This window comes from Lutra lutra, chromosome 13, assembly GCF_902655055.1.
Source record: "Lutra lutra chromosome 13, mLutLut1.2, whole genome shotgun sequence".
NCBI lineage: Eukaryota > Metazoa > Chordata > Mammalia > Carnivora > Mustelidae > Lutra > Lutra lutra.
In genome coordinates, this window is record NC_062290.1 from 4,126,206 (window position 1) to 4,152,626 (window position 26,421).

Here is a 26,421-nt window from a genome sequence, read left to right on the forward strand (position 1 = left end):
CACAAACGCCAATAGGAACCAACCCTGGAGCTTCCAGACTCCAACAGAAGGTTCCAACGTGGCCCCATGTGGCATGCCCCTCCCCAAAGGTCTGGGAGCTCTCAGGAAGCCCCACCACTCCCTCCCCAGGCCTGTTCATCCAGGAGGCAGACTACATCAGGCTACAGTTTCTGGATTTTTCCAGGATGTCAAGTGTCATGCTGCAGGACCCCCAGCCTTAGTCACTCCTGCAGGGAGATGGGACCTGAACCCCCAAATCCGTGTCCTCTCTCCAGCTGGTGGCAGGTCAGCCCAGGAAGATGGTGAGTGGGGCCTGGACAGGAATGGTCCTGTGTCTCCAGGGATATGCTACCATTCCCTGGAAACACTATCTTGAGACCCCCTGCTCAGCCCAGCTTCCTGATATCCAAACCCAGACTAGCTCTTGACAGGGTGTCCAAGGGGAAGCAAAATGAGGGCCAAAGCAGGCAAGTGACAAGAAGAGCTCCCAGGTATCCGGAGTTCCTGTCATCAGGCTAGGTGCACTGTGGTCTGGGACTGCTGGCCACAGTGGGGGTGGAGGGTCCCTGAGCCGCAGACTAGCCCCAGGGCACTCTCCAGGCACCATCTGGACACTCACATTTGTCCACATTATGTTAGGCACAAGAAGGAATGAGGGCCACCATTTATCTCCGTGTAAAGCAGAAAACGGTACCCCACTCGGAGGACCCAGTCCTAGGGCACAAGGCCAGAGACCATGGCCACAGCTTCCTGGGGATGCTGGACACCCCAGCACAAACTCATGGTTCAGTCAACAGCCCAGGCTACCGTCCCAGGGGCTCCCTCACTGTCCTCATGCCCCACTCCACCCAGGGAGCAGAGCGGAGCCATGCCGCAGGCATGGGCCTGCCTGCCTTCTGGGGTCCTGGGCAGCACCCCCGTCTCTGGGGGCACAGCACTGCTGTCCTACCCATCACATTGTGGTGTCAGCCTCAGCGAGCTGGTCTCTCATGCCTCGGTTGGCTTCCCTCCCAGTCAGCACTGCCCATCACCACCACTCTGGGGGCACTCGGAAGATCAGCAAGGCCGCGTGCAACACGGACCCAGCAGCAGGCCTCGCCTGCCCCACCACGGTTTCCTCAAAGGGGAGGCCAAAGGAGGTAGAGACCTGCGCGTGCGCCCCTCCCTCCCCCGGCAACAAGTGTATGAAAAATGCCAGGATGTTACAGAGGCAAGGCCCAACGACCACGGTTACAAAAGAGAGCACCCCACCCCATGTGTGTGGACACATGGGCACAAGACGTCCCCAGGCGCACCGCTACGTGTGTGCGTGCCCCAGCACACCCACGAACACCTGCGCCCTGCACACGCCTCATTCTGAACATTCAGCCGCTAAAAGGTGATTTCTTTAAAAAGGGTGTAAAAGTACCAGCAATGAATGATCCAAAAAGTAAGTTCCAGAAATGGTCCCACTTACCACTGCACCCAGAGGAATAAAATACGTAGCAATAAGCTTAACAAAGGGATGAAGGATTTACAAAATACCACCGAAGAAATCAAAGACCTGACTCTAAGTAAATGGAAAAACACTCCAAGCTCAGGGATCAGAACACGCAACGTCATTCAGATGTCAGCACTACCTACGGCCGGAATCTACAGATTCAGGGCAGTCCCCGCCAAAACCCCACCAGCCCCTTCCCAAGAAACAGGGGCAGATCCTTAAATCCCTATGGAATAGCAAGGCATCCCGAGAAGCTGAAATAGTATTTTAAAAAGAACAAGGGGCGCCTGGGTGGCTCAGTGGGTTAAAGCCTCTGCCTTCCGCTCAGGTCGTGATCCCAGGGTCCTGGGATCGAGCCCAGCATCCGACTCTCTGTTCAGCAGGGAGCCTGCTTCCTCCTTTCTCTCTCTGCCTGCCTCTCTGCCTGCTTGTGATCTCTGTCTGTCAAATAAAATAAATAAAATCTTTAAAAAAAAAATAAATAAAAAAATAAAAAGAACAAAGCTGGAGGTCTCACACCTCCTGGTTTCAAAAGCCACCACAAAGCTGCCGTCCCCGACACAGCACGGCTCTGACCTTAAGGAAAGACACACGGACCACGGAAAGGAATAGGGTCCAGAAAGAAATACCCGTGTGCGAGGTCAAATGCTTTTCACTAAGGCTACCGACTTTCAACAGGGAAAGAATGGTTTCTAAGCAAGAGGTACTGGGGTGACTGGATGTGCACTTGCAAACAAGCGCAGGTGATCCCTGCCCCAGATCACACAGAAATGAACTAAATCAGAAACCAAACAGGAGAGCTAAAATTCTTAAAGTCTTAGAAGAAATCAAAGGGGCCAATCTTTGTGACCTTGGATTTGACACTGGATTCTTAGATACGACGCCAAAAGCGCAGGCAACAGAAGAAAAAGGGTAAGTTGGATGTCACCGAGATTAAAACTTTGGTGGATCCACGGACACAAACACAGAAGTGAAAAGACACCTCCCAGAACGGGAAAATACTGGCAAATCATGTATCTGATAAGTGTCCAAAACATATAAAACACTCTTACAATTCAATAATAAAAAGACAAATACCCGAATTTAAATATGGGCAAAGTGTCTCAACAGGCCTTTCTCCCATGAAAGCAGACAAAGGGACGACGAGTACATGAACCCACAATCGACATCGTCACCCATTAGGAAAATGTGTATCAAAATGATAATGAGATTCAACTTCACAGCCACGCGGAGGCCTGTGACTTAAAGAGTGGGAAAAAAACAGGTGTTAGCAAGGATGAAGCCGTATCAGACGGCTCCCACGTCGGCGGCGGCTCGTGGAACAGGGCAGCCGCTGTGAAGCCAGTCGTAGGCACGTCAACAGTTAAACAGAGAATAACCACAGGACACAGTAATTCCCCAAAGAGACAAAAAGAGGTCTTCAAACAAATATCCGTACACGAGTGCTCACGGCAGCACTGCTGACAATGGCCACGGGAAAACCCCAAGTCCATCGCCAGGCTCCTGGGTACAGAAACGTGGTCCACCTGCCCCGTGGAGTACTCACTCGGCCCCAGCAACATCCGTGAAGTTCGGACACCCGCCACAACACGGAGGGCCCTAAAAACCACGCTACGTGTTAGAAGCCACACACACAGGTTCCACACTGTAGGATGTTTCCAACATTTGTTGGAAACATCCAGAACAGTGAAATCCACCGGGGCAGAGCAAACACGGGGACGGCTGTCCAGGGCTGCGGAGGCATGCGGGGGGTGCGGAGCTGCTGATTAAAGGGTTCGGAGTTTTCTTCCGGGGTGATGAAAATGTTTGGGAACCAGACCGAAGCAACACTAGATACCATAACCCACGCACTTTAAAATACTCACGGTCACGACGTGTGACTTTCACTCCCAATTTAAAAGAAAAAAAGATAAAAGACTAGTTCTCCACTCGCCTGGACGAACACCACAAGGACCTTCAGTCCTTATGTTCTGCGATCACAGCCAGCCACTGGCTGGAATCCCGTGTCTTCTCGCAGATGACCACGCGCACTGGGGGGAAGCGGACAGACTCTACAGCACGGTGAGGCTCTCCCACACCAAGCCAAGGAGCTGAGGACCAAGGCGGATAGGAAAGAAGATGGAGCGAGGGACGCCTGGGTGGCTCAGTTGGTTAAGCCGCTGCCTTCAGCTCAGGTCATGATCCTGGGGTCCTGGGATCGAGTCCCGCATCGGGCTCCTTGCTTGGCAGGGAGCCTGCTTTCTCCTCTCTCTCTGCCTGCCTCTCTGCCTGCTTGTGTGTACTCTCTCTGACAAATAAATAAAATCTTAAAAAAAAAAAAAAAAAGATGGAGCGAAAAGGAGAGGGGCAGAGGCAGAGAAGCGGCTCTGAGCAGGGCGGTGGGGCAACGGGCACGCCTGGGACTTGGTTGGGGTGGGGGGCTGCCAGGAAGAGCCCAGCTTGCCCACCTCGTGCCACGAGTGAGTCCCGGCCTCAAAGGCATTTCCTTCCATGCGGGTCTGCGAAACCGTGGACATGAATGGGGTTGTCGGTGCCTGGTGGTGGTTCCGGCCCTTGAGCCAGAGGAACCCAAACTGAACGTGTGCACCTGCTGGTCGAGAGGAGCCAAGTCCCCTCTGCTTGAAGTGAGAGGACAAGGGGGCCGGCCCCACAACCAGCCAGGCCACCGCGGGAACAAAGGAGGAGAAGGAAGCCCCATGCCAGAGAGCAGCCCAAGGGGGGCCCTGCAGCCACATCGGCCAGTTAGAAGCCAACTGGGGGCTTCGCTCTTCCCACAGCAGGTGTTTTAGGAGCTGGATTCTTCCAGCACACCCCCATTTCCTGGCACACTGACGCTCAGTCCCCTCATTCTTTTGGGATACAACCCTGCCACATGGCCAGGCGCCGTGAGTGCAGAGGCAAGGGGATGGCCCCAGAGGATGGGGTGCCAAGGTGCCGTCCGCAGCCAGGCCCGAGCCCGGGAGACCCCGACCGGCGCCAGCCGCAGGACCGAGGCTCACACCCAGCACGCTTCCGGCTACTGCTTCCAGTTAAAAGCAAACATTCTGGCCATCTCAGTGAGCCCAACTCCAAGCCTCGGACCAAGGGACGGTCCTCCTCTCTGCCCTCTAGACCCAGGAGGTCTCCCCAACCTGCTCAGCGCTTCTTAAACTCACGCACAGAGAATTTCTTGTTCTAATCCATCGTTTTCCCTGCAAACCCACCAAACACACCTCGCTTCCACCTCCTCCCATATTCAGGAATCTGGTTCAAGGACTTAACAGCCCCCTCCGGTTGTGCACTGGCCCTCATGGGCCTTCCTTCCCTCCAAGGACACATACTCCATGGGCCAAGAGGGCCAGCCTGGAGCTCTGCTCAGTGTCACCTGGCACCCACGGGGGCCGAGGACCCGGACGCGGCTCTGCCCCAAGAAGCTTATGGCTGGGTGGGATGGGGGGCATAGCAAGACCCCACAAAAGCCAACCAGCCCTGGGAAGGGGAGCCCAGAGACAGGCTCCTCCTGTGACGAGGAGCCCAGACAGAGGGAATCCACACCAGAACGCACCCCAGCCCCACCCCTGCTGTACCCACCATCTCCCATCTGGGGACTGGCTCCTGGCCCCTCTGCCGTTGTCCCCCCTCCTCGTCTCCCTATCCCCCCAACACCCCCCCACACACCCTGTGTCTCCATGACAGCCAGAGGAACCCTATCAAATTCACCCTCCACTCCTGGGCTCAGAGACTCAACGGGCTCCCCCTTCCGGATATACCGGAGGCCATCCCTGATGCGGCCTCCTTGCCCCGTGCCTGCTCTTGCCCCCACGGGGCTTCCTCAGGACTGGACAGGGCACCCCAGGCTGCCACGGAGCTCGTCATGTGCAAGTCTGACTCTGGTCGAAAGAATCCCAAGAGGAGACAGATCTGCCTTGCAAGCCCAGGAACCTCTCCAGCCCACACAGAACACGCACCCAGAAACATTTATCAAGAAATCAGGGAAACTTCTGTCACCAAAGGGCTCGCACTGTACCTCCAGCCTCCGAGCTCCTTAAAATCAATTTTACTGACTGCCTCCAAAGCCCCTTGGAATCAACAGAACAGGTGACTGAAAGAGCACCAGAAAGCTTTGGGATGCCTGACACTTCAACAGAATCATTCCTGTTGCAGACCAGGACTCTCTGCACCCAGGTGGTGACAAGGGGAGATGCCGGTCCCTATAGCGACCAGCCCCGGCACCCACATGCCTTGCTGCAGGCCGGGGTGGAGGACACAGGGGTCTGGTGGAAGACACAGGCCACCCAGGTGCCTGCCCCACCCAGGAGAAGGACAGTCCCCAGTGCCCATGGGTGCCACACCAGCCCATCAGACACACAGACGAGACAGTTCAGAAGGTGGCTGGCCACAACTCCATCCCTCCCTAGTCAAAGCCAGCTTCCCAGGGAACGCCAGTCGGTGCAGGTGAAGACCGGCGGGGCTGACAATGTGCTCCAGCCCCAGGGGATGGGGTGCCACCCCGGCTCCTGCCTTCCTGGCGGACCGTGCTTCCAGCCCAGCCCAGCCCAGCCCAGCAGAGAGGCCCCCCTAGGGACCAGTAGGATGGTGGCTCAGGGTGCCTCGGGCTTCCTGCAGAGGCAAATGCACTCTGGGAGCAGGCTCTACCTCTAGAATGGGGCTGCCCCAACCACACCCTGGCCTGGGGACACTGCTGGAGCCCTCCCAGCAAAGACTGGGCCACTGGGAGGGTGGGTAACCACAGAGACCCTTCCCAGTCCTCCCAAAATAAGGTGCCCTGGAGAGATGTGAAGGATCACAGGTGGGACAAGACTGAGCCTGTTATTTTTAACAGTTATGTTTACTTTTACAGGTACTGTCTACGGCAAGTTCCACTAATGTGCTATTTCAGGGAATGATACGAAGTTTCGTTCTAAAAGAAATATTCAGGAGACTGAAATGCACCTTGGGGTCCTGGAACAGGAAAAGGACAGCACAGGGAAAACCTGTCCCAATGACCTGCTAGGGCCTGCGCTTTGCTTAACGGCCCCACGCCTGTCTCTGCCTCAGTTGCCCTACTTGTAGCGTGGTCCGGGCAGGTGCTGCCTTCAGAGGAGGCATCGTGACATGTATAAGGACACTGAACCATTTCTGTAACTCTGTAAGTCCAAAATTCTCTAAAATAAAAAGTTATAAAGTATTTAAACTTAAAAAAAAAAAAAAGAGTCAAGGGGCACCTGGGTGGCTCAGTCGGCTAAGTGTCCGAGTCTTGATTTCGGCTCAGGTCATGAGTTCAAGCCCTGTGTCGGGCTCCACCCTGGGCATGGAGCCTACTTAGGATTCCCCCCACCTCCTCCCTCTCTCAAAAAAATGAAGTAAGATAAATAAAACAAAATCAAATAGTCAAGCTGTTGAACACAAAGTCCTCCACAAAGTGGGACGTGGATCTAAAAAAGTCTGGGTCAGCCAGGACTACCTGCAGATGGGACAGCACAGGGATCATCACATCGCACACCTTCCTGTTACAGAAGAAGGGTCCATGCAGGGACGGGGAGGGAGGGTGCCCAGGGCTGACCTCGACCCCTCGTCCCCCACCTGGGCACCTGCCCTGAGCTACCTGGGAAAGCTACAGCCTCAGGGCTCCCTCCTGCAAGGGGCCCTTGATTAGATGCCCAGAAAACATGCCCATGGGAAGGGGAAAAACACAGCCCCTTGCAGACCCCAGGGCCCACTCCACGTGGATGGAAATGAATCTGAGCTGATGAAATGGCCTGTGCCTACGTTGGATCAAATCAAAGACCTCCACTGAGAACTGAGAAATAAGGGAGTAAGGCCTCCCCAAATGTACGTCTCCCCAACTCTGTCTCAGCCTGTCCAGCAAATGCCACCCACCAGGCACCAGCCCTCAGCCCCTCTCCCCTGCCTGCCCTTCACTAATGGGTACCCCCCAACACCCAATCTCAAAGTCTAGCTCAGACCTCGCCTGCCTTCCCAACCCAGTGGAGTGGGCCCCTGGGCAGCCCAAGGTCCTCCCAGGCCCTCCCCAGACCTGGGCAGGTAGGGAGCTCAGCAGGCTCCAGGTGAGGTGGGGGAAGAGAGGGAGGACTCCCCCCCCCCCCCCACCGCCCCATGCAGGGCGTTCAGGGTCAGCTTCCCAGCATCTCTGGAACAGAGCAGCCCTGAAGGATCAGATGGCAGTTTTCACCCTTGGTCCGGCCATGAACTTTGAGGGGATACCAGCTGGTGGGTGCACAGCAGCACAGTTCCGGAGAGTCCCATGTTCAGGCGCTGGGGGCTCTGCAGCCCTGGGCATCCACAGGCAGGAAGGCAGCCCGTTAGGCCCAGGGGATTTCAGGAGTTGTCCCTGCTGGGAACAGTCCCAACCCCTCCTCACCCGGTCCCTGTCATAGGCACTGAGCTGGGACCCGGGCCTGGCGCTGACCCAGCTGAGCAGTTCCTGTCACATCTGGCTGCCTGGTTCCCCAACATGGGAACTGGCAGGGCCACCGGCCCATCTACCCTTTAAACAAGCAGTAGGTTCTCCTCTGGGGACTCGGGGAACACCCACCAGCACACAGGGCCCTTCCGCCCCCAGCACCTCTGGCTTTGGGTCCAAGGGGGCAACCACGGAGGGCACACAGCACTGGCCAGCCCCTGGCCAGCCCCCGGACCCTGTCCTGTCCAGGCCCAAACACGTGAGAACCTGTTGGAGCAGTTTGGGCACCACGGGCACCTCCTCTTCCTCCTCCCCATTTACTTCTGGGTGGGAAGGGGCCTCGCTTTTGAAAACTAGGCACAGGGCCAGGTCACGGCCACGGGCCAAGGCCCAACTCTACCTCCCCCCACCCCACGGCCCCCAGAGAGCATAAGGTCAAGTCAAACCCGGGGCGTCCCTGTCTGGAGCAGAGAAGGGGGGAACGGGGCACCATGCCGGTCGGGGAGGAGGCGGCGGAGCCCCAACACCCCCACCCCCACCGACGCCGTTCTGTCACCCACCCCCGCGGGGCGGAGAGAGAGGGGAGGGGAGGTTCGGGGTGGGGGGGAACCGGCCGGGGTCCCCCCACCCCACCCGGCCCTGACCGCGTCCCGGGGCTCGGGGGCCGCGACGGAGGGTGGGCTAGCCGGTCGCCCCCCTGGCCGGGCCCGCCGGCGTCCGGGCCGCCGCTCGCGCCTCCCGGGGCCCGCGCGGGGAAAGTTCCTGCAACTTCGCGGGGGAGGCGGCGGGCCGGGCCTGGGCCTGGAGCCGGCCTCCCCGCGGCCCCCGCTGTCAGCCGCCCGGCCCGCGGCGCCCCAACTTCCCCGCGCGGCCCCCGGGCCCGCTTTGTGCGCCGCGCGAGGGGCGCCCGCCCCGGCCCCGGCCCCCGCCCCGGGCACAAAAGGGCGCGCGGCCGGCGGGAGGCAGGCGGCGGCGGCGGCGGCGGGGGCCTGCGGCGGGCGCGCACCGGGGCCAGGGCCGGGGCAGGGCTGGCGGGGGGAGGGAGCCGCCGGGCGGCCGGGGGGCGGCCGGGGGCCGGGGCCGGGGCCGGCGGGCCGCGCGCTCACCTGCCGTGGAACCAGTCCTTGCAGGCGTCGCACTCGATCATGAAGCGGGTAACGTCGTAGGGGAGCCGGCACACGCAGTACACGGGCACCGTCGCCATGTTCGCGCGCCGCCCGCCCGCCCTCGGCCCGCGCTGCGCTCCGGGTCGGGCCGGGCGGGCCGGGCGGGCCGGGCGGGGGGCCGCGCCGGGCCGGGGCCGGGACGGGGCCGGGGGCGCACGACAGCCCGCGCGCACCCGGCCGGCGCGTCCACACAAAGCGGGGCGCGCGGAGCAGGGCCGCGCCGGGAGCCGCCCGCCGGCCCCGGGGCGCGGGCGCGAGTGTGCGCGGGGCCGGGCCGCGCGCGGGACACAAAAGGGAATGGACGCGCGGGGGCGGCGGGCGGGGAGCCGCGGCCCCACCGAAGGGACCCCCGGCCGCCGAGCGGCCTCTACGTCAGCGCCCCGGGTGGCGCCGCCTCCGCCCGCCGGCCTGGGCCGCCGCTCCCGCCGAGGGAAGGCGGGCCGGGGACCGCGGGGAGAAGGCGGGCCGGGGGACCTTCCGGGGAGAAGGTGGGCCGGGGGACCCCTCTGTGGGAGAAGGAGGGCCGGGGGACCCCCGGGGGGAGAAGGAGGGCTGGGGGCACCTGTCGGGGAGGGCTAGGGGACCCCAATGGGGGAGAAGGCGGCCCCGGGGGATCCCTCTCGGGGAATGTGGGCCAGGGAGGAGGGCAGGGGGGTCTCCCGTGGGGGAGATGGGCTGGGACACCCCTCTGGAGGAAGAGGTAGTCTGCGGGACCTGCCAGGGAGAAGGTGGGCAGAGGGATCCCTTGGGGGAGAACGTGGCCTGGGGGACCCGCAGGGGAGAAGGCGACCAGGACCTCTGCCAGGAGTAAGTGGGCCAGGGAGACCCCCTGTGGGGGAGGATGGATGAGGAACCAAGTCAGCACAAGGTGGTTCAGGGAAAGGGGGAATGCAAGGGAAGGGGGGGGCACCACGAAAGAAAGTGATTTGAGGATACAGGGGTAGGCAGGCCCTGGAGACCCCTGGGTGTGGGATGAGACCCTCAGGATGTCCTTCCCATTCAGACGGCCAGGGAACAACTACTTGGCTCCAACTGTCTTCTTACCCAGCAGAGGAACAGGGGGCAGCTGGGGTTTTCTCTTGCTTTTCCTCCCTCCTCCTTTTTGGGCTGGGTACAGCCAACCATCCTGAACAGGATCCTTGACTCTCCTGACACTCAGCCCCCAGAGGAGGACAGAATTCAGGGGAGCCAGGAGTGCGCTGGCACAGGTCAGCTCATAAAGACAGAGTGATTATGTGGAGTTGGAGCCCCGCCCCCATCCCTGGTCAGAGCCTCAGGCCTCCCGTCCATGTCGGGAATGTGGCTACTGGGCGGCCGGAGTAGAGGGGTGGGCGGGAGGTGCTGCTGCCTTGCTCTGAGCCCTGCAGCCTCAGCCGGGTGGTCAGGGTCTGGGGGGTGGGGGCCTCTGAGGGCTCCTTCCACCCACCTGTCCCCTGCCCCCTCCCAGCAGCCTGCATGCTCCTCTGGGGGTGCCGGAGCAGAGGGGCTCCTGATGTGCAGTAGGGAGACTGCATGTGTTCCTGTGCTCTGCCCCCTCCTCCTGGGGGAGGCTGGCCACCCGAAGCCCAGAAGTCCAGCCTGGACAGAAAGCCTGGTCCAGGCTGCCTAGCAGCAGCCGCCCTGACAGGCAGGTGCTCACCTGAGGCCGCAGCCTCTCAAGGCCACCTTTCCCGCCTGCAGGCAGCTCAGTGGAGGTGCTCCCCGCTCTTGAGCCAAAACCCGGCCCAGCGTGGCCAGCCGCCCTTCCCCAGCAGATGACCCCTGGACCACAGCTCAGCGGTGCCAGCGGCAGGGCCTTAGCTGGAAGGCTCCAGCATGAGGAGTGAGAGTGGAAAAGACACTGGGTGATGCGGGAGGGGGGAGGAGGGATAAGCTCCCATCCCCCAGCCCCTGTGCAGCAGCTCAGTGCCTTCCTACCTGAATTGCAGCTGTCACCCTCCCCTCTGGAGTCCTCCTCCCCAGACCTGGTGCCAAAGGCTCTGGGAAGCACCGTCCACCATTAACACCCTAGTGTGAGTTAGTGCAGATGAATGGTGCTAGAGTTAGTGCAGATGAATGGTGCTAGCGCTGCAGGGGGGCCCAGGGCACCAGCCTGGCACTGCTGAGTGACAGCCGCCCCGCAGCAGTGCTATGGGGCTCACTGCCCACCTCCACCCCCTCGCGGTCCAGCGAGGCCGGCCCTGTACTACAGCCCTCCAAACAAGGACAGCACCCCAGCATTTAGCTCACCAGGGGCTGGCTTAGTTCCTCACAGGCCCCAGCAGCAGCCCCCTGCACCCGCCTGCCCCGTGCTGCCTGGGAAGCACTCAGCATCAGCCCTGGACGGCCAGCGGCCCCCTGCTCCACAGACAGGTACCCAGATGGGTGCCATTCTCCGGAACACCCAGGCGGAAGCCGCTCGGTCCCTCCCGAGGAGCTGGCCGGCTGGCGGGAGAGAGGAGCAGGCCGGGAGCTCAGACTTCCGGGGACTTGAGGCCATTCCGCCTGCTCTGCCCTCCCCATCTGCATGTGTCCACTGCACCTGGAAGTGTCCACAGACATGCTTTCCTGTTACCCAAAGCTCTTCTGAGGCTGCGGGCTGACTACAGACTAAAGTAAGCATCCTGTGGGTCCCAAATTCTCCCTGTGGTCACCCTCCAGAAAGCCCACCTTTTCCTCCTCCCTCTCCTTCATTTCCTTAGGTGTGCACTGAGCACCTGCTATGTGCTCTGTCGCAGCTCCCCTTGCTGTAAGGGAGATAGTGACACATGCCCCACAGTGCCCTGGGGAGACCAGGCAGCAGGTGGGGATGGGTGGGAAGGAACAAGGGCCCTTTAAAGCGACCTGGGCTCAGAGGCCATGCAGAGAGGGGACGTGCACAGGGCCAGACTCATGGACCCAGGAAGTAGGGGCCAGTGGCCTTAAGATGCCGGTGTCCCTTCTGGCTGCCCACCCACACTCCGCCCCTTCCATGCTGTCTGCCCTGGGCCTCAGTGCCCACCGAGTCCACGCCATTCCTGGGGGCGCAGTCCATGTAAGCGTCAAGAGCTCCCCACCTGCCCGCGTGGCCGGGCCTGTGGCACGGCCGAGAGGGGGGCTCCCAGCAGCACACCCCCCGCAGCTAGCCTCAAGGGCGGGACCTGTTTTATTTGCCTTGTTTCATTCTCCTTGCTGCCCAGTGGACACACAGCATGTTTCAGGTCACGCCGATTCCCTCCCTCTCCACAAAGTACACTGAAGGCTAGCACAGACTTTTCTTTTAATGGCAGCAACATACACAAGATAACCTTTACTGTTTTGCCCAACTCTAAGAGCACAGCTCTGTGGCATTAAGTATGTTCACGCTGTTGTGCAGCCATCATGGTGCACCTCTGCAATCCTGGCCCCAGTAGAGGAGAGCCCCCCATCGCCCCTCCCCCAGCTCCTGGTGCCCACCGTTCTACTTCCTGTCTTCGTGAGCTGGACTGTTCTAGGGACCTGCATGTCGGTGGACTCCTGCGGAGTTGGGCCCTCTGTGACTGGCTTACTTCACCTGGCACAGTGTCCTCCAGGTTCAGCCGTGCTGTAACAGGTGTCAGGATTCCTTGCTTTGAAAGACTCAGTACTGTTCCATTCCGTGTATAACCCACGTCTGATTTGTCCATTCTTTGCCGGAGGACTCTTGATTTGTTCCCACCTTTCGGCTGTTGTGAGTAATGCTGCTATGAATGTGGGTGTGCAAATATCTGTTCATGTCCCTGCTTTTACTTCTGTGTGTATACGCAGAACTGGGATCGGTGAACCATGGGGTAGCTGTATTTCTAACATTTTGAGAACCCTCCACACTGTTTTCCAGAGTGGCTGCACCGGTTTGCTTTCCCACCAACAGTTTCGCCATATCCTCACCAACCTTGTTGTTTTCTGGTTGTGTATGTGCGTGTTCATTGTAGCTGTCCTAATGTGGGGCTCACTGTGGGTTTTTTTTTTTTTTTAATTTTGAAGTAAAGATTTTTATTTTGATTCAATATAATGCTAGCTTTTGATGGCAAAAACTTGTTTTCAGTGCCACTCCCTGATCATTATGGGTTTGATTTGCATTTTAAATGTTGGGCCATCTGTATGTTTTCCTTGGAGCAATGTCCATTTGAGGACTTTCCTCATTTTTTATTTGGGCTGGGTTTTTTTTGTTGTTGACTTGTAGGTGGTCTTTATATATTCTGGATATTAATCCCTAATCAAAGAGACGATTTGCAAATGTTTCCTTGCGTTCCAGCAGTTGTCTCTGCACTCTGTTGATCAGTTGTGTCCTTTGATGCACGAACATTTTTAATTTTGAGGAAATCCAGTTCAACTCTTTTTTTCTTCTTTTCTTGCCTGTGCATTTTGATGTCATATCCAAGAAGTCATTACCAAATCTAGTGTCATGAAGCTTTCACCCTGTGTTTTAGGTTTGGGCTTTTGATCCATTTTGAGTTAATTTTTGTATTTGGTGTTAGTAAGGCTCAGGGTCCTGCTTTCGCATGTGGACATGCAGTTTTCCCAGTGCCACGTGTTGAAAGCACAATTCTTTCCCCCATTAAATGGTCATGGCACCCTCGTCGAAATCATTTGACCAAGTGGGCAAGGGTTTATTTCCGGGCTTTTTATTTCTTTCATTGGTCAGTATGTCTAGGTTTATGCCACACTGTGTTGATTTCTGTAGCTTTGTAGTAAATTTCAGAATCAGGAAGTGTGAGGCCTCCAACTCTCCTTTTTTCAGGATCATCTCAGTTCTTCTAGGCCCCTTACAACTATATATGAATTTGGTAATTGGCTTCTCCATTTCTGCAAAAAGGGCTAAGATCATTTCGACAGGATTGCATTGAATGTGTAGGTCATTTCAGGTACTATTGCCATCTTAGCAATGTTAATTTTCTGATCCACGAACATGGGAGGTGTTTCCACTTCTTTGTGTCTTGTTGCCTTCAGCGATGTTTCAGTTTTCAGCTCACGAGTCTTTTGTCCCCTCGATGAAGTGTATTCCTAAGTTGTTTTGTTTTTTTTTTTAAATGTTATTTTAAGTGGAATCGTGTTCCTGATTTCCTTTTGGGATTGTTTTTTCTTAGTGTATGGAAACAAAACTGATTTCTGTGTGTTGATTTAGTATTCTGCAACTTTGCGAATTTATTACTTTTAACAGTATTTTGTGGAATCTTTAGAGTGTGTAAGTCTTGAGATTGTACATAAAAGCATGCCACTGGTGAACAGATAACTTTACTTCTTTCTGTCTAATTTAGATGCTGTTTGTTTTTTATGCATGTCCAATTTCTCTGGCTGGAACTTCAATACCGTGTTGAGTAGAAGTGGTAAACGTGGAATCTTTCTCGTTTCTGATCTTGTTTTGTTTTGAACTTTTCCACCATTGAGTATGATGTTTGCTTTGGACTTTTTATATGTGGCCTTACTATGCTGAAAAAGTATCTTTCTATTCCTTGTTATTTTTATCATGAAAGTGTGTTAAACTTTATGAGGTGCTTTCTCTGCATCAGTCGAGATGATCCTGTGGGTTTTCCGCCCTTCATTGTTAGGGCGGCATCTCACAGGGCTTGATCTTGAGACAGAACTATCCTTGCATTCCAGGAACTAATCCCACTCGGTCATGGTGTACCATCTTTCTAACTCACAGGTGCATGCAGTTTCCCAGTATTTTGCTGAGAAAGTCACATCGGGGTCTTGAGAGTTCTTGTTTCCATAGTTCACTTTTCTTGTAGAGTCTTTGTCTGGCTCTGGTATCAGGGCAATGCTGGCTTCAACACTGCTCCCTCCTCCTCAACAATGGGGAAGAATTTAAGGATTGGTATTCATTTTTCTCTAAATCCATGGTAGAATTCACCAGCGAAGCTTTTCTTTATTGGGAGGCTTTTGGTTATCGATTCAGTCACGGTAATAGCTGCAAGTCTGTGAGATGTCCCGTTTCTTCATAATTCAGCTTTGTGGGTTGTGTGTGTCAAGGGGTTTGCCCTTTCCACCTAGGCTGTCCAGCGTGTCAGTGCGCAACCAGTGCAGGTCTTATGGCCAGGAACCAGGCAGACACATCCCACCGCTGATGAGCTCGTGTGCCAGAACAGATGACAGATGAGAACGGTCTGGAGGGTGGGAGAAGTCAGGAAGGAGGTACTAGTCTGGGGTTGGGTGTGTGCTCTTATAACACAGGAAGCCATCTGGTGAATGCCAAGAGAGTTCTAAGAGCAGGCCCTTGGGAGACCTGGACCAAACTGATCTGCTCCAGAACCCAGTGAAATGAACAGTGACCCATGGGCACTTTGGAAACCTTCTGGGTTTTCCCGATACTGTATGAGAGTGCCCTTCTTGCTGAGCCTCTCTAGGATGGCCCTGTGATGTTTGGAAGCAGTGAGCTTGTAGATAAGAGGTTCTCAGCCCAGTGACTATCTAATTTATCGTCCAGAGGAGGGCTGTTCATAAAACAGCAACATGGGGCAAACGGGCTACTCTGGGAGAGCCAGCCTCAGGTGATACTTACACAACCCACACCTGGATCAGTTAGGTCTGAGGAGCTGGCACAAATGCCAGGGCTGGCCGCAGTGGGATGAGACCTGGGTCGGTCTGCTGCGGTACCACCAGCGGCTTGCTTCATGAGCTGCTGGGGCCCGCTGGGCACAATGGACCGAGGCCATCCTGGGTCATTTCCACCCAGTCCCCAGGTTGTCCCTCCTGGAGTCCGCGAGACATCACCTGCACAGTCCAGCGCACAGCACAGGGTGAAGCGCCTGGTGCAGGTCCATGGGGTCCCTGGCTCTGCTGGGGAAGCTGTGAGGAGAGGAGTGAGTAGAGGCCCAGTCCTCAGCAGCCAGAGGCCCCCCGTGGGGAGGGCAAAGCAACCTCTGCAAGGCTCACTCCACCAAGTGGGGAATAAGGAGCAAAGGGGAAAGGGGAGTGAATCAGGCATTGTCCAAAGAATTCACGGCAGAATAAGATGGCAGGAGGAGAGAGCTGGTGTCCTTGTGCCCACCCACAGAGGTTGCTGAGAGGGATGTGTGCCCTGGCCTGGGTTTTTAGAATTTAAAAAGCCAGGATATTAACAATCTGTTGACTGGAGCATGGACAGACTGAGGGCACATTAATGTACAAATGGAAATGTCACCCTCACGGACAACTGAAGCAATGCAGGTGAAAACCAGAAACCCACTTTCCTGAACCACTGGCCAAGAGCGGGGCTAATCAGCGCTGAGGACCAACACGCCCTTCACTCCCCTTGGCTTTCCTTCCAGTGAGAGGCTAATCCCCCACGGGGTGTGTGCGCCCACCTGGAGACTGCTCCCCATCTCCCAGGTGCCAGCAGCACCCAAGAACCCTGTGCAGTGGCTTCTCCCTTCACCTGTGGCTTCTCTCTCCACTGATGCCTGCCCTGAACCTAAGCCCAACCTTGCTCTGCAGACAACATTCGTCCCCAACCCCAGCAGCCCTCCCTGCCACACGCCCTTGCCCTGTATGCTCTTTGTGTTCTTACCTGATACAGCCTCACATACACACCCCTGGACTGCACCCTGGACCGAAAGTGCCATGAAGAGCTGGCCCTTGCCGCCCTCTAAGTCTGGTACTAAGTCTAAATCTGAACACTGGTACAACCACTGTGTGGGGCCTGCGTCACAGCAGAACATAGTGGCGGGAAGACACTGCGGTGGTGCTGGGTGGTTCTGGGCGCAATGGTGCTGGGCTTGGTGGTGCTAGGTACAATGCTGGGCAGTGGCGCTGGGCTCAGTGCTAGGCTCAGTGGTGCTGATGGCGGTGGACCTGGGCGCAGTGGTGCTGGGGGCAGTGGTCCTGGGCGCAATGGTGCTGGGCGCGGTGCCCCGCACGCAGACCCCTCACCAAGCGTGCTTGGGGGCTGGAGTCCGCTGTAAAGTTCCCACAGACGTCTGTGGGCTGCGGAGAGGGACAGATGCAGGTGCGCCAGGAGGCGAACATCGCGACTGATTTCTGTTCCTTTCTGTCTAGCTGCACTCTCGGAAGTTACTACAATAAACGTATTACTTTTGAGACAAGCAAACATGATCAACAAAAGCTCTTTTAACAAAGAAAAACAAGTGTTTGACCTGCCCCAGAGCAGCGGCTAGGCCGCAGAGACCGTCCTCACCCACACCGGCGCCGGTGCCCGCTGGGGCGCTCGGCCCAGGCGGCCGCGGGGCGGGTACGATGCGCGCGCAGCGCCCGTGCGAGTGGGGCGGTGCCGGCTCCACCCCGGGCACAGGCCGGAAGCGCTCATGGCCCCGCCCCGCCCCGAGCACAGGCCGGAAGAGCTCCGGCCCCGCGCCGTCCCGAGCACAGGCCGGAAGTGCTCGCCGCCCCGCCCCGAGCACAGGCCGGAAGCGCCCACTGACCCGCCTCGAGCACAGGCCGGAAGTGCCCGTGGCCCCGCCCTGCGTCGTCCAGACCATAGGCCGGAAGTGCTTGCGGCCCAGCCCTAAGTACAGGCCGGAAGCAGCTCAGGCCCCGCCCCGCACACAGACCGGAAGCAGCTCAGGCCCCGCCCCAGCGCACAGGCCGGAAGGGAACGGGTCGTCCCTCCGCGAATAGCCAGTGTTGTGGCCGGCGTTTACCTAAGCGCCGGTTCGGGTTTGTCCTCAGCGCTGCCGGCTGAGCGACCCTGGAGCGGCCACAGCAGCGGATGGGCAGAGCCGCGGGGGAGCCCCGATGATGGCTGACGTGGGCAATAGTAGCAGCAGCAGCACTCAGTGCGCTGTCTTTGGTCTCGAGCCTGCGGTCCGACCATCGGCCCGCGTGTCTGTGGTTCGCGGGGCTCGGATCCCCACCCGCTCGGAGTCCCGGGTGCTCGCGAGCCTGCGGTCCGAGGACCAGCCCGGTGTGTGTTGTCGGCTGGGCTCGGACCCCCACCAACCCCGCACCCTGGGCGCCCCCCAGCCTGCGGTCCGACGACCACCCCGGGTGTGTGTGTTGTCCGTGGGGCTCGGACATCCCACCCCGGCCGCCGGCTGAATCTGGAAGCCACGCTGCGTTTATACTAAAAGAATAAAGATTTTTATTAAGCATTGTAAGTTGCATTCAATAGCCTTCGGTACAGCACGCCACAACCCACCTACAATCAGTCAGACCCAACAGCAGTTCATTCTTGCACAATCCATGAGTTAGGGCAGAACTCCCTTCAACTTACAGTAAGATCCTACTCAGGTCTCGCGGGCAGGGATTGGGGAATTACATCTCATTTCTGATCACTAATGTGTGATGAAGAGCATCAGGAGAATTATATGAAAACGAATAAGAAGTGATTCTGATTTCAAAGTACATTGTTTGGAAACAGTAACAAAAACATCAAAATGATATAAGTATACCTGCTTCTACTAAATTCTTGATGGGAAAGTTCTCAAGAACAAGCAATTTGTTTCCTGCTACAGAAGGGGGGGTTGTTTTTTTTTTTTGTTTTTTTTTTTTAAAGATCAAAGGGATTTTTTTTTTTTTGTTTTTCACAGAATTTCATATTTTGCTAATATGAAGGCATAAAACAGCAACAAAGAACAATAATGCATACAGCAGTGAATACACCAGGGTAATGTTGGTATTTGAAACAGCTAGATAATTTTTGGGGAGTTTTTAGAATAAATGCAACAGAGGTCAATAATCACAAAATTTTAAGGTTAGAGCAAGATCAGTCAATGACTAAACAGAGTTAACATCTTTTATAGGACTATTACTGATTATTAGCATTTTGTTTTGCAAATGGGCACATACTGGTAAGAATGGAAGGACAATAACATGCATAATATTAACTACACACTTTAAAAATTATGAACCATGCAGAAGGTTAGCTCAAGTAGTAGCACTAATGGTCTACGTCCGATCAAAACCACATAGTTCATTGATCACAGATGCATGGTATTAAGTCACGAAAAGTTTCAGAACACATTGTGTTGATTTTGAAAGGTCATTTGCATCTTCTATGATTTCAACTTTATCTCCATTTAACTTGCTTGTAAAGTAAGTATGATGTACTGCATATTTAAAATCAGCAGAACGGCAATATTACTCTATAATTTTTTAGTTTTGATAGTTGCACTTTTTTTTTAACACAAAAGAACCACATCAACAGTGATGAGATTTAAGTAAGAAAGAAAAACCGTGGTGTGCCTTATTTCTTTCATAATCATAAAATCAAAGCCTTAGACAAAGCTTTCTTGTGAACAGTAATGCAAAATCAAAGATAATGGCATACATATGGTGCCAAATGCTAAAAATGATATTTTAAGCTATATATACTTAAAGACTGCCAAAATTTGTTTTCTTTATAGTTCAAGAAACACAACTATAGGCTTTTGTCATAACCAGTTTAAACTTTGTGTGTACTTCATTTTAAGTGTGGGAGTCAAATGCTCTTCATTTTCTTTCTCTCTTTTTGTTTTATTGTAGCATTTTGACTACAACTGGTTAAAACTAAAAATGTGTTGTTTAAATCTCTGATATCAAAGAGGGATCCGAATTTCCAAAGTCCTCATTTTTCTCTTACGGAAAGGAAAAAATGTACATAACTGTAGGCTCTCTTTCTCTCCAGATATTCCTGAATCCTACCCTTCCAGCATCCTTCACCCTCTATAAAAATAAGTTTACTCTTCTTTCTTTAAGACAGCAGCATCCAGAGCGTCAGCCCTGCGGCAAGCACTGTCTGTACTTAGTGCATTTAAGTGAGGATTTGTATTGCACGTCTTAGAGTCATTGTTCAAGGCACTTTCCGAGTGGCTGGGGGCCCTGGCGTCGCCCGCGCTCCCGTTCATCTGGGGAGCAGGCTTCTCCTCAGCCACCGCTCCGTTTTCAGCCAGGGACCCATCTGAAGACACGGCGGACGACTTTGAGTCCCCGGATCTTGACTTCAGTTCTTTAGCCACCTCCTCTGCTGAAGTAGCATAGGGAGGCTTGCCCTGGTCAAAATCAAGGACAACAAGCAAGAGAGCAGCGTTGATCAACAGCGGGAGAGGAGGAACGCCCACCGAGCCCAGACAGCGCGAGCTTCAGATCAGCGCGGCACACCCTGCACGGGCGCACCCCGCACCGGCGCGTGGGCTCCTCATGGAGCGTGCACTCTGCTCTCCTGCGCTCTGCCGGCTGCGCCGTCCGCACTCGCTCTACTCTTCCCTCCATCCGCCCTCGCTCTACTCTTCCCTCCATCCGCCCCAGTGCTCTCCACAGCCTGCCGGAGGATCTGTTCCACACACCCGCATACTCCGGCCGCAGGCTCCCCGTGTACACTCCAGTAGTGCACATTCCATACCGTAGAGTCTGTACCGTCTACACTCCATACTCTCTCGAGTCTGTGGCCTCTACAGTCCACACTCTAATACACTCTGTCTTGCTTCTGCCTGACCTGCTGCTGGGAGACGCTTGTCTCGGCAGGTTCATCCTGGGGCCTCTTCCCTCTACATCTCTGTAGGTAATATCCTGACCTGCAGGAGACCCCCACCAGAGGAGCTCTTCCCAATCATTCTGGATAGTACCAGCTGCACCTTAACACCACCCCTATAAATCCAGCTGAAGTTTCAGACTACGACTCCCTCCATGTTTACCAACTCACATGTCCGCCTGTCACAGTCTGGGGGAGGCCCGCTTCTACCGGGAAATGGAGGCAAATCTAAGTCCTCTCAAGGACAAGCCCACAAGAAGTGAGTCTAAGCTGATAATCGCCACAAAGGTTTGTGACTTGTCTCTACTGAACGGGCCTCTCTGCTCCTCTTAACAGATTTAAAAGTAATTCTGGAAGAATATGTACTTTTAGAGTGATTCAGCTCATGTCCTGAAAGACAAGACCTCTTGGTCAGAGACAAGGAAGACAGCCGAAATCTTCCAGGTGCTTACATCTTAAATCGCAGTTTCTCAGCCTGGCACTGTGACATTTTGGACCTGATCGTACTGCCACGGGCCATCTTGTGTGCTGCAGAGTGGTGGGCATCGCTGGCCTCTGACCATCAGAAGCCAGAAGCACTTGCAAACCAAGCTGGGTGAGGGGGGCACATCATCAGGGCCGAGAACCACTGTCAGAGGCAGACTCCTTGATGAAGAAAACCTTAATGGTCTTTGCCTTTGAACGGTCATTTTTCAGTGAAGAACAGGAGACCCAGAACCAGAAAGCCGCCTACAGAACTTCCAGCTGTGCATTCCTTCCCTTTCAACCCCCGATGGCAGTGTGTCTGGTCTCCAGTCTTTCCCACTCTGAAAACCATGTCTGCCTGGTTGAAAAGAAAGCCCCCCGCCCCACTCAGCCAAGCAGGGCTGGCGGCGCCTGTCGCCCTCGCCTCCACCAGTGCTTCTAGTGTTGGTTCCCCTCTGGGATCAAATCCCATGGGTCTTCTTACTTTAGTGTTCAGTCCCAGATTCAGAAATATGAATGTGAGCTTTTCCACAACTCAATACCACTGTCATTTTGTTAGAACCTTGAGAAAAATTATACAAAAATGTAAGAGGGTGAAGCGGGGAAAAAGGTAACATCAAAGATTTCCAAGTACGTGCTTTCAAACCTCCAAGGGCTCACTCTCTGAGGGAAATGTCCACTTGCCACTAAACAAACACCTCCAGCAGTGTCGCAGGGGCTGGCAGAGGCACCACCCCACAGCAGGGGCCCCAGCAGGGGTCTGCGTGTTGGGAAAGCCACCACAGTCCCTCTCTGGAGACCGTGGGGGCAGGAACAGAGGATGCTGGCGAGGGAACATGAAAGCGGACTGTACCTGTTCAGAAATAGACATCTGCTCTCTACACAGCCAATTCTTCCCATAAGCCTTGGCCACTACGAGCCCCTCCCACCCATGCCGTCACGAAGGGCACCCCGAGCACAGGGCAGCACTGCCTCCCCTGCCTCACTGACACTCGACCCTTCCGGGCAGCAGCAACACCAACCAGAGAGATGGGCCAGAAACTCTCCGGAGGCCAGCTGCCCTTCACTATCCGGGCCTCTCACGGGGCAAGAACACAGATGTCGCCTAAAAACGAGCAACAGGAAGCACGAGGTAGAGCCACACGGAGCGCACTGTAAGAAGATCAGGGAAGGAACCACACCCCTGTGGGCAGCAGAAGGTGCCAAGGGCACGTCCCCAGAAGACCAAGACCTGTCCTCTGGCTCCAGCACAGAGCAGACCAAGAAAAGCCCGGAGGTGAGGTGGGAAACAGGCAGAGGATCCAAAACAGAAGCAAAGGCTGTTCCAGAAACGGAGACCCAACTAGAGAGACACAGTAGCACATGGACATCGTCAAACATGAAGGTGGTGAAGAGAAAGAAAAGCTTAAAATCAGAAAGAAGGGGCGCCTAGGTGGCTCAGAGGATTAGGCCTCTCCCTTCAACTCGGGTCATGGTCTTGGGGTCCTGGGATCGAGCCCCGCATCGGGTTCTCTGCTCAGCAGGGAGCCTGCTAACCCCCTCTCTGCCTGACTCTCTGCCTACTTGTGATCTGTCAAATAAATAAATAAAACGTTAAAAAAAAATCAGAAAGAAACAAAGATAGGGAAACGCAGATCAAACCACACTGAGATACCCAGCCAGAAAGTTAACTTCAAAAACAGACAATAAGAGGAGCTGGCGAGGGCTCGGGGAAATCCACAGCCTCACGCACCACGAGCGGGAGGGGAAAACCGGGCAGCCGCTGTGAGTCTGGCTGTTCCTCAAGGGCATGAATGTAGAACGACCACGGGACCCAGGAATTCACTCCTAGAGGAATGAAATGTGTATCTGCACAAACATGTGAAGGCAAGGCCTGTAATGAATTATACTGCTGCGTATCTGAAAGCTGCTAAGAAGGATCTCAAAAGTTCTCATCACAAGAAAATCCATTTTTGTAACTATCTGAGGTAATGCAGGTCACCTAGACTTACTGTGGTGACCACTGTGCAGTATATACAAGCATCAAATCGCACTCTGGACAGATACAATGTGACTGATACAATGCTACACGCTGATTACATCTCAATAAAGCTGGGTAAGAGCCTCCATGTCCATCAGCTGGTAAACGGATACACAAAATGTGTCCTGTCCCCACAGTGGAGCATCGGGAAGCGACAGAAGGGAGAGACGAGATGGTGCGCACCGTAACATGCACACAGAGCAAGGCCACAGCCATGGAAACCAGATTCGTGGACGTCAGGGGCTGGGAGGTGGCTGCTCCTTTGTAAGGGGGTTCTTCTTGGGTGGTGAATGTTCTGGAATCAGCGATGTTGCTGCACAACAGTAAGAACAGATTGCACTGTCCACCTGAAGCAGGTGAGTTCTGTCTCAAAGAAGACCTCAAAGGGAGTGGAGAACATGCCAAACGCTGACGCTGGACCCAGGACAAGCTCAGCAGGAGCGCCAGAGATGAAAACCAAGCAAGGACAAACAACAGAAATGAAAAAACAGGAATCCAAGAAAACTTTCTGATGTAAGACACGATCTGAAACCACGTTTGGAAAAGAGCATAGTGTGTGCTGAGCACACCAACCCAGAACGACCAGCAACGGGGCTGCATCACTAAACCTTGGCAGAGAAACAAAAACAGTTTGGGCCTTTGCGCCAAAACCGCAAACAACTTCCAAGGGAAAGACGATTCTTTTCTTGTCAGTCTTCAACACAAAGCTTTATGAAAGAAGAAAATGAGAGAACGCCCGTGAGACACCTGAGTGGGAGGTAAGAACCACTGCTTTTGATTGTTAGGAAAGCAAAGTGCTTTCAAACGTCCCCTCATCTCCATGGGGTCCCCTCTGTGGTCTGCTGAGGAGAGCCTCGAGGGACAAGGCTGGCAGGCAGAGGACACGCTTCCACAGAAGCTGGGCAAATGAGGCACAGGTGGGGTGGCAGGTCAAGGATGTGTGCTGGGATGACCTAGTCGGTGGTAACAGCCCAGCTACCATCAGAAATGTGAGAGCTGGGGGACTGAGCCACTGTGCACACAGCTGGGACAAAATCAGTGACAAGTCCAAGGCCATCTAACTTATCAACCCTGGGTTCTCGGGGTGGAAGAAGAGACATACCGATACCAACAGTAAAATTTAGGTCAAATGCCATTTCCCACTAAAGAGCCCAAGGAACTAAGAGAAATGTGGTGCTGGGCCAGGTGATGCCCTCAAAGGAAGCCACCAAAGGCCCATGGCCAAGGCAGGCAACGTGTCTGTCCTGCCAGGACTGTCATACTCAGGTGCCAAATAGGAGGCAAGGGGAAGAAGCATCTCTTTATACAAATTCCCCAATAAACAATGAAAAAAGAAATGATGGAGTGAGACCATCTTCCTTTTGCATTTTCCAGTGAATAAATGGATCCAGTCAGTGGTGCATCAGTACAATAGGTCCTAACACGCAGACATGTGTGCCCCTGACAGAAGCGCATGGGTCCACCTCAGTCTTGTCACAGAGACAGAGACCCACGACTGGCAGGGCACCCAGACCCACTACCAGGATGCAAGAAGAAGAGGTCGGGTCATTGGGAGCCAGCCCCTCAGAACACACCTGGCCAGACGCAGAGTCTGTGGGTGACACACTGCATCGTCCCTCCTTCAAAAAGTGAAGGAAATAGGCAGGGAGGGAGGGAAGCCGGTGGATTCAGCACACCATGGAGACAAGGAAGAGGCTATGCCACACAGCTGTCTTGTATGGCTTTGGTGTCTGTGTTTTATATCAAAGGCCCCATAACCAATAGGGCTGAAGGCCCCATGAGGGCTCTCTGCACAGGACAGGCTCTGGGTTGGAGCACAGCAAGGCCGGGTTCCCCTGCCTCTCGTAAACCTGTCCAGAGGCTGAGTGCTTTCCGTTCAGAAGGGCGTCTCTGAAGACAGGAAGGTTGGGGTGGACCTGGGAGGGCCAAAGTGAGCAGAGCACACTCCCCACCCCGGGGGACACTGCGCTGCAGACGGGCTACCTGAACCCTGCTTCTAGGGAGGGGCTGCCTTTGTATCTGACTTACTAGATGTATTTCACCAAAACAAATTCCTGTTGGTGTAGTTGGTTGAACATCTTGGTTTCAGCTCAGGTCATGATCTCACACAGCATCTCATGCAGCATCTCGAGATCAAGCCCCGTGTTGGGCTCTGTGCTCAGCAAGGAGTCTGCTTGAGATTCTCTCTCTGCCCCCCCAAAATAAAATGAACCTTAGGAAAAACAAAGAGAGGGGTGCCTGGGTGGCTCAGTGGTTAAAGCCTCTGCCTTCGGCTCAGGTCATGGTCTCAGGGTCCTGGGATCGAGTCCCGCATCGTGCTCTCTGCTCAGCAGGGAGCCTGCCTCCTCCTCCTCTCTCCCTCTGCCTACCTCTCTGCCTGCTTGTGATCTGTCTGTCAAATAAATAAATAAATAAATAAATAAATCTTTAAAAAACAAACAAACAAACAAAAAAACAGCAGTTTTTACGATGCTGAGGTCAGCCGGTAAAGGCAGGCGTTTTAGTTTCTTCTGGCCAATTAAATTTCCGCGTGTGGTTATTGGTGCATGAGTCACTGGAGAGTCCTAAGGTTTGCATGCATAGCATGGACAGAAAAGCACACTTTGATTGAATGTCGTAACTCAAGAAGTAGGCTGACTGGCATTTCTAAAAGATCCTTCTGAAGGGGAAATTCATCAGGATCTAGGTTCTAAAGTGGTAGTATCCAAAGCAGGAAGAAACCCCAGCTCTTTCCTGGAGACATGTTCATGACCCTGGCCCCTCTCACAGGCTGAGCCTCTCAGGGAAGAGCTAGTCAAGACGGTCCAGGAGAAGAAAAAGATACCAGCTTTCTTTTTAAAAACCTAGCTGCTATTTACCTAAACGTTTTATAACATAAATGCCGCTAACACCCTGGGAACGTTCTCCACGCAGCTGTGACCAGGAAACCATACTCTTCAGCACCGTGGCAGCTGCTGGCCCAACTGGGCTGAAGAGTCACAGCTGGCGGGCACCTCACGCGCTCGGCAGCTGCAGAACCCCCCCACTGGCACCCCCTGTCTGGACGCAGGCTCCGAAGGACTAGCCCGGAAGCCCGGGCCCTCAGAGTGCGCCACCGCCCCGCGCTGCGGATTACCTGAATCACACCCTGGTTTTTATAGCCTCTGCCGTAGTACCGTCCACCTCTTCCAAACGTTCTGATCACCGGGGTGGAAATCACTCCCCTTGGACGCCTGAACAGAGAGAAGAGGACAGAAGCACACAGGCTTTGAGTCTGCTGAAGACATCTAAAACGCGTAAAATGATGTCGCTCTACTGCAGTAGCACTGTCTAGTAAATCATGGTCACACCACAGACTAATTCTAACATTCCAAGATATCAACTGTTTGGGTCCATAACCAGTGTATTAGATTTGAAAAACCATACACTTCAAAAATGCTACTTTTTAAATACTTTTAAATTAATGGTTAATTAAATAATGTGTTGATAATTACTTAATAATGGTTGAAAAACTACCTAATACCATATATAATGGAATCCTATGTA

At 54.7% G+C, this 26,421-nt stretch overlaps 4 protein-coding genes across 14 annotated transcripts in view; 1 reads left to right on the top strand and 3 right to left on the bottom strand.

Annotated features, from left to right (window-relative positions):
- PHF2 (PHD finger protein 2) overlaps positions 1–9,431 on the bottom strand; it is a 69,209-nt gene extending 59,778 nt beyond the window's left edge. Inside the window, exon 1 of one of the 3 annotated variants that reach the window (XM_047700742.1) lies at positions 8,990–9,431. In XM_047700742.1, coding sequence (XP_047556698.1) covers positions 8,990–9,087 — 98 coding nt within the window. In that variant the 5' untranslated portion in view covers positions 9,088–9,431. Of the gene's footprint in view, positions 1–7,841; positions 7,871–8,989 lie in introns of those variants that run through there. The other 2 variants (XM_047700740.1, XM_047700741.1) reach the window with 2 other exon arrangements.
- Positions 1–26,421, bottom strand: part of PTPDC1 (protein tyrosine phosphatase domain containing 1) — a 643,782-nt gene that overhangs the window by 291,785 nt on the left and 325,576 nt on the right. The window lies entirely within an intron of this gene.
- Positions 8,932–18,000, top strand: LOC125083819 (uncharacterized). Of its 7 annotated transcripts, XM_047700754.1 has the most exons (8): positions 8,932–9,037; positions 10,167–10,257; positions 10,730–10,871; positions 10,978–11,030; positions 11,382–11,643; positions 16,276–16,698; positions 16,764–16,810; positions 16,841–17,890. In XM_047700754.1, the coding sequence occupies exons 1-8, from the start codon at positions 9,029–9,031 to the stop codon at positions 16,906–16,908; spliced, it is 1,095 nt and encodes a 364-aa protein (XP_047556710.1). In that variant the 5' UTR covers positions 8,932–9,028; the 3' UTR covers positions 16,909–17,890. The 7 variants fall into 7 exon arrangements, with proteins under 7 accessions (XP_047556710.1, XP_047556712.1, XP_047556709.1 ...); XM_047700756.1 differs by having other exon boundaries at positions 10,978–11,031; positions 11,578–11,643; positions 16,764–18,000; XM_047700753.1 differs by having other exon boundaries at positions 16,764–17,890.
- Positions 18,021–26,421, bottom strand: part of FAM120A (family with sequence similarity 120A) — a 97,884-nt gene continuing 89,483 nt past the window's right edge. For all 3 annotated transcript variants that reach the window (XM_047700739.1, XM_047700738.1, XM_047700737.1), the window contains 2 exons: positions 26,012–26,108; positions 18,021–19,932 (listed from right to left, as the gene is read on the bottom strand). In XM_047700739.1, the coding sequence (XP_047556695.1) occupies positions 19,621–19,932; positions 26,012–26,108 (409 nt within the window). In that variant the 3' untranslated portion in view covers positions 18,021–19,620. The remainder of the gene's footprint in view (positions 19,933–26,011; positions 26,109–26,421) is intronic.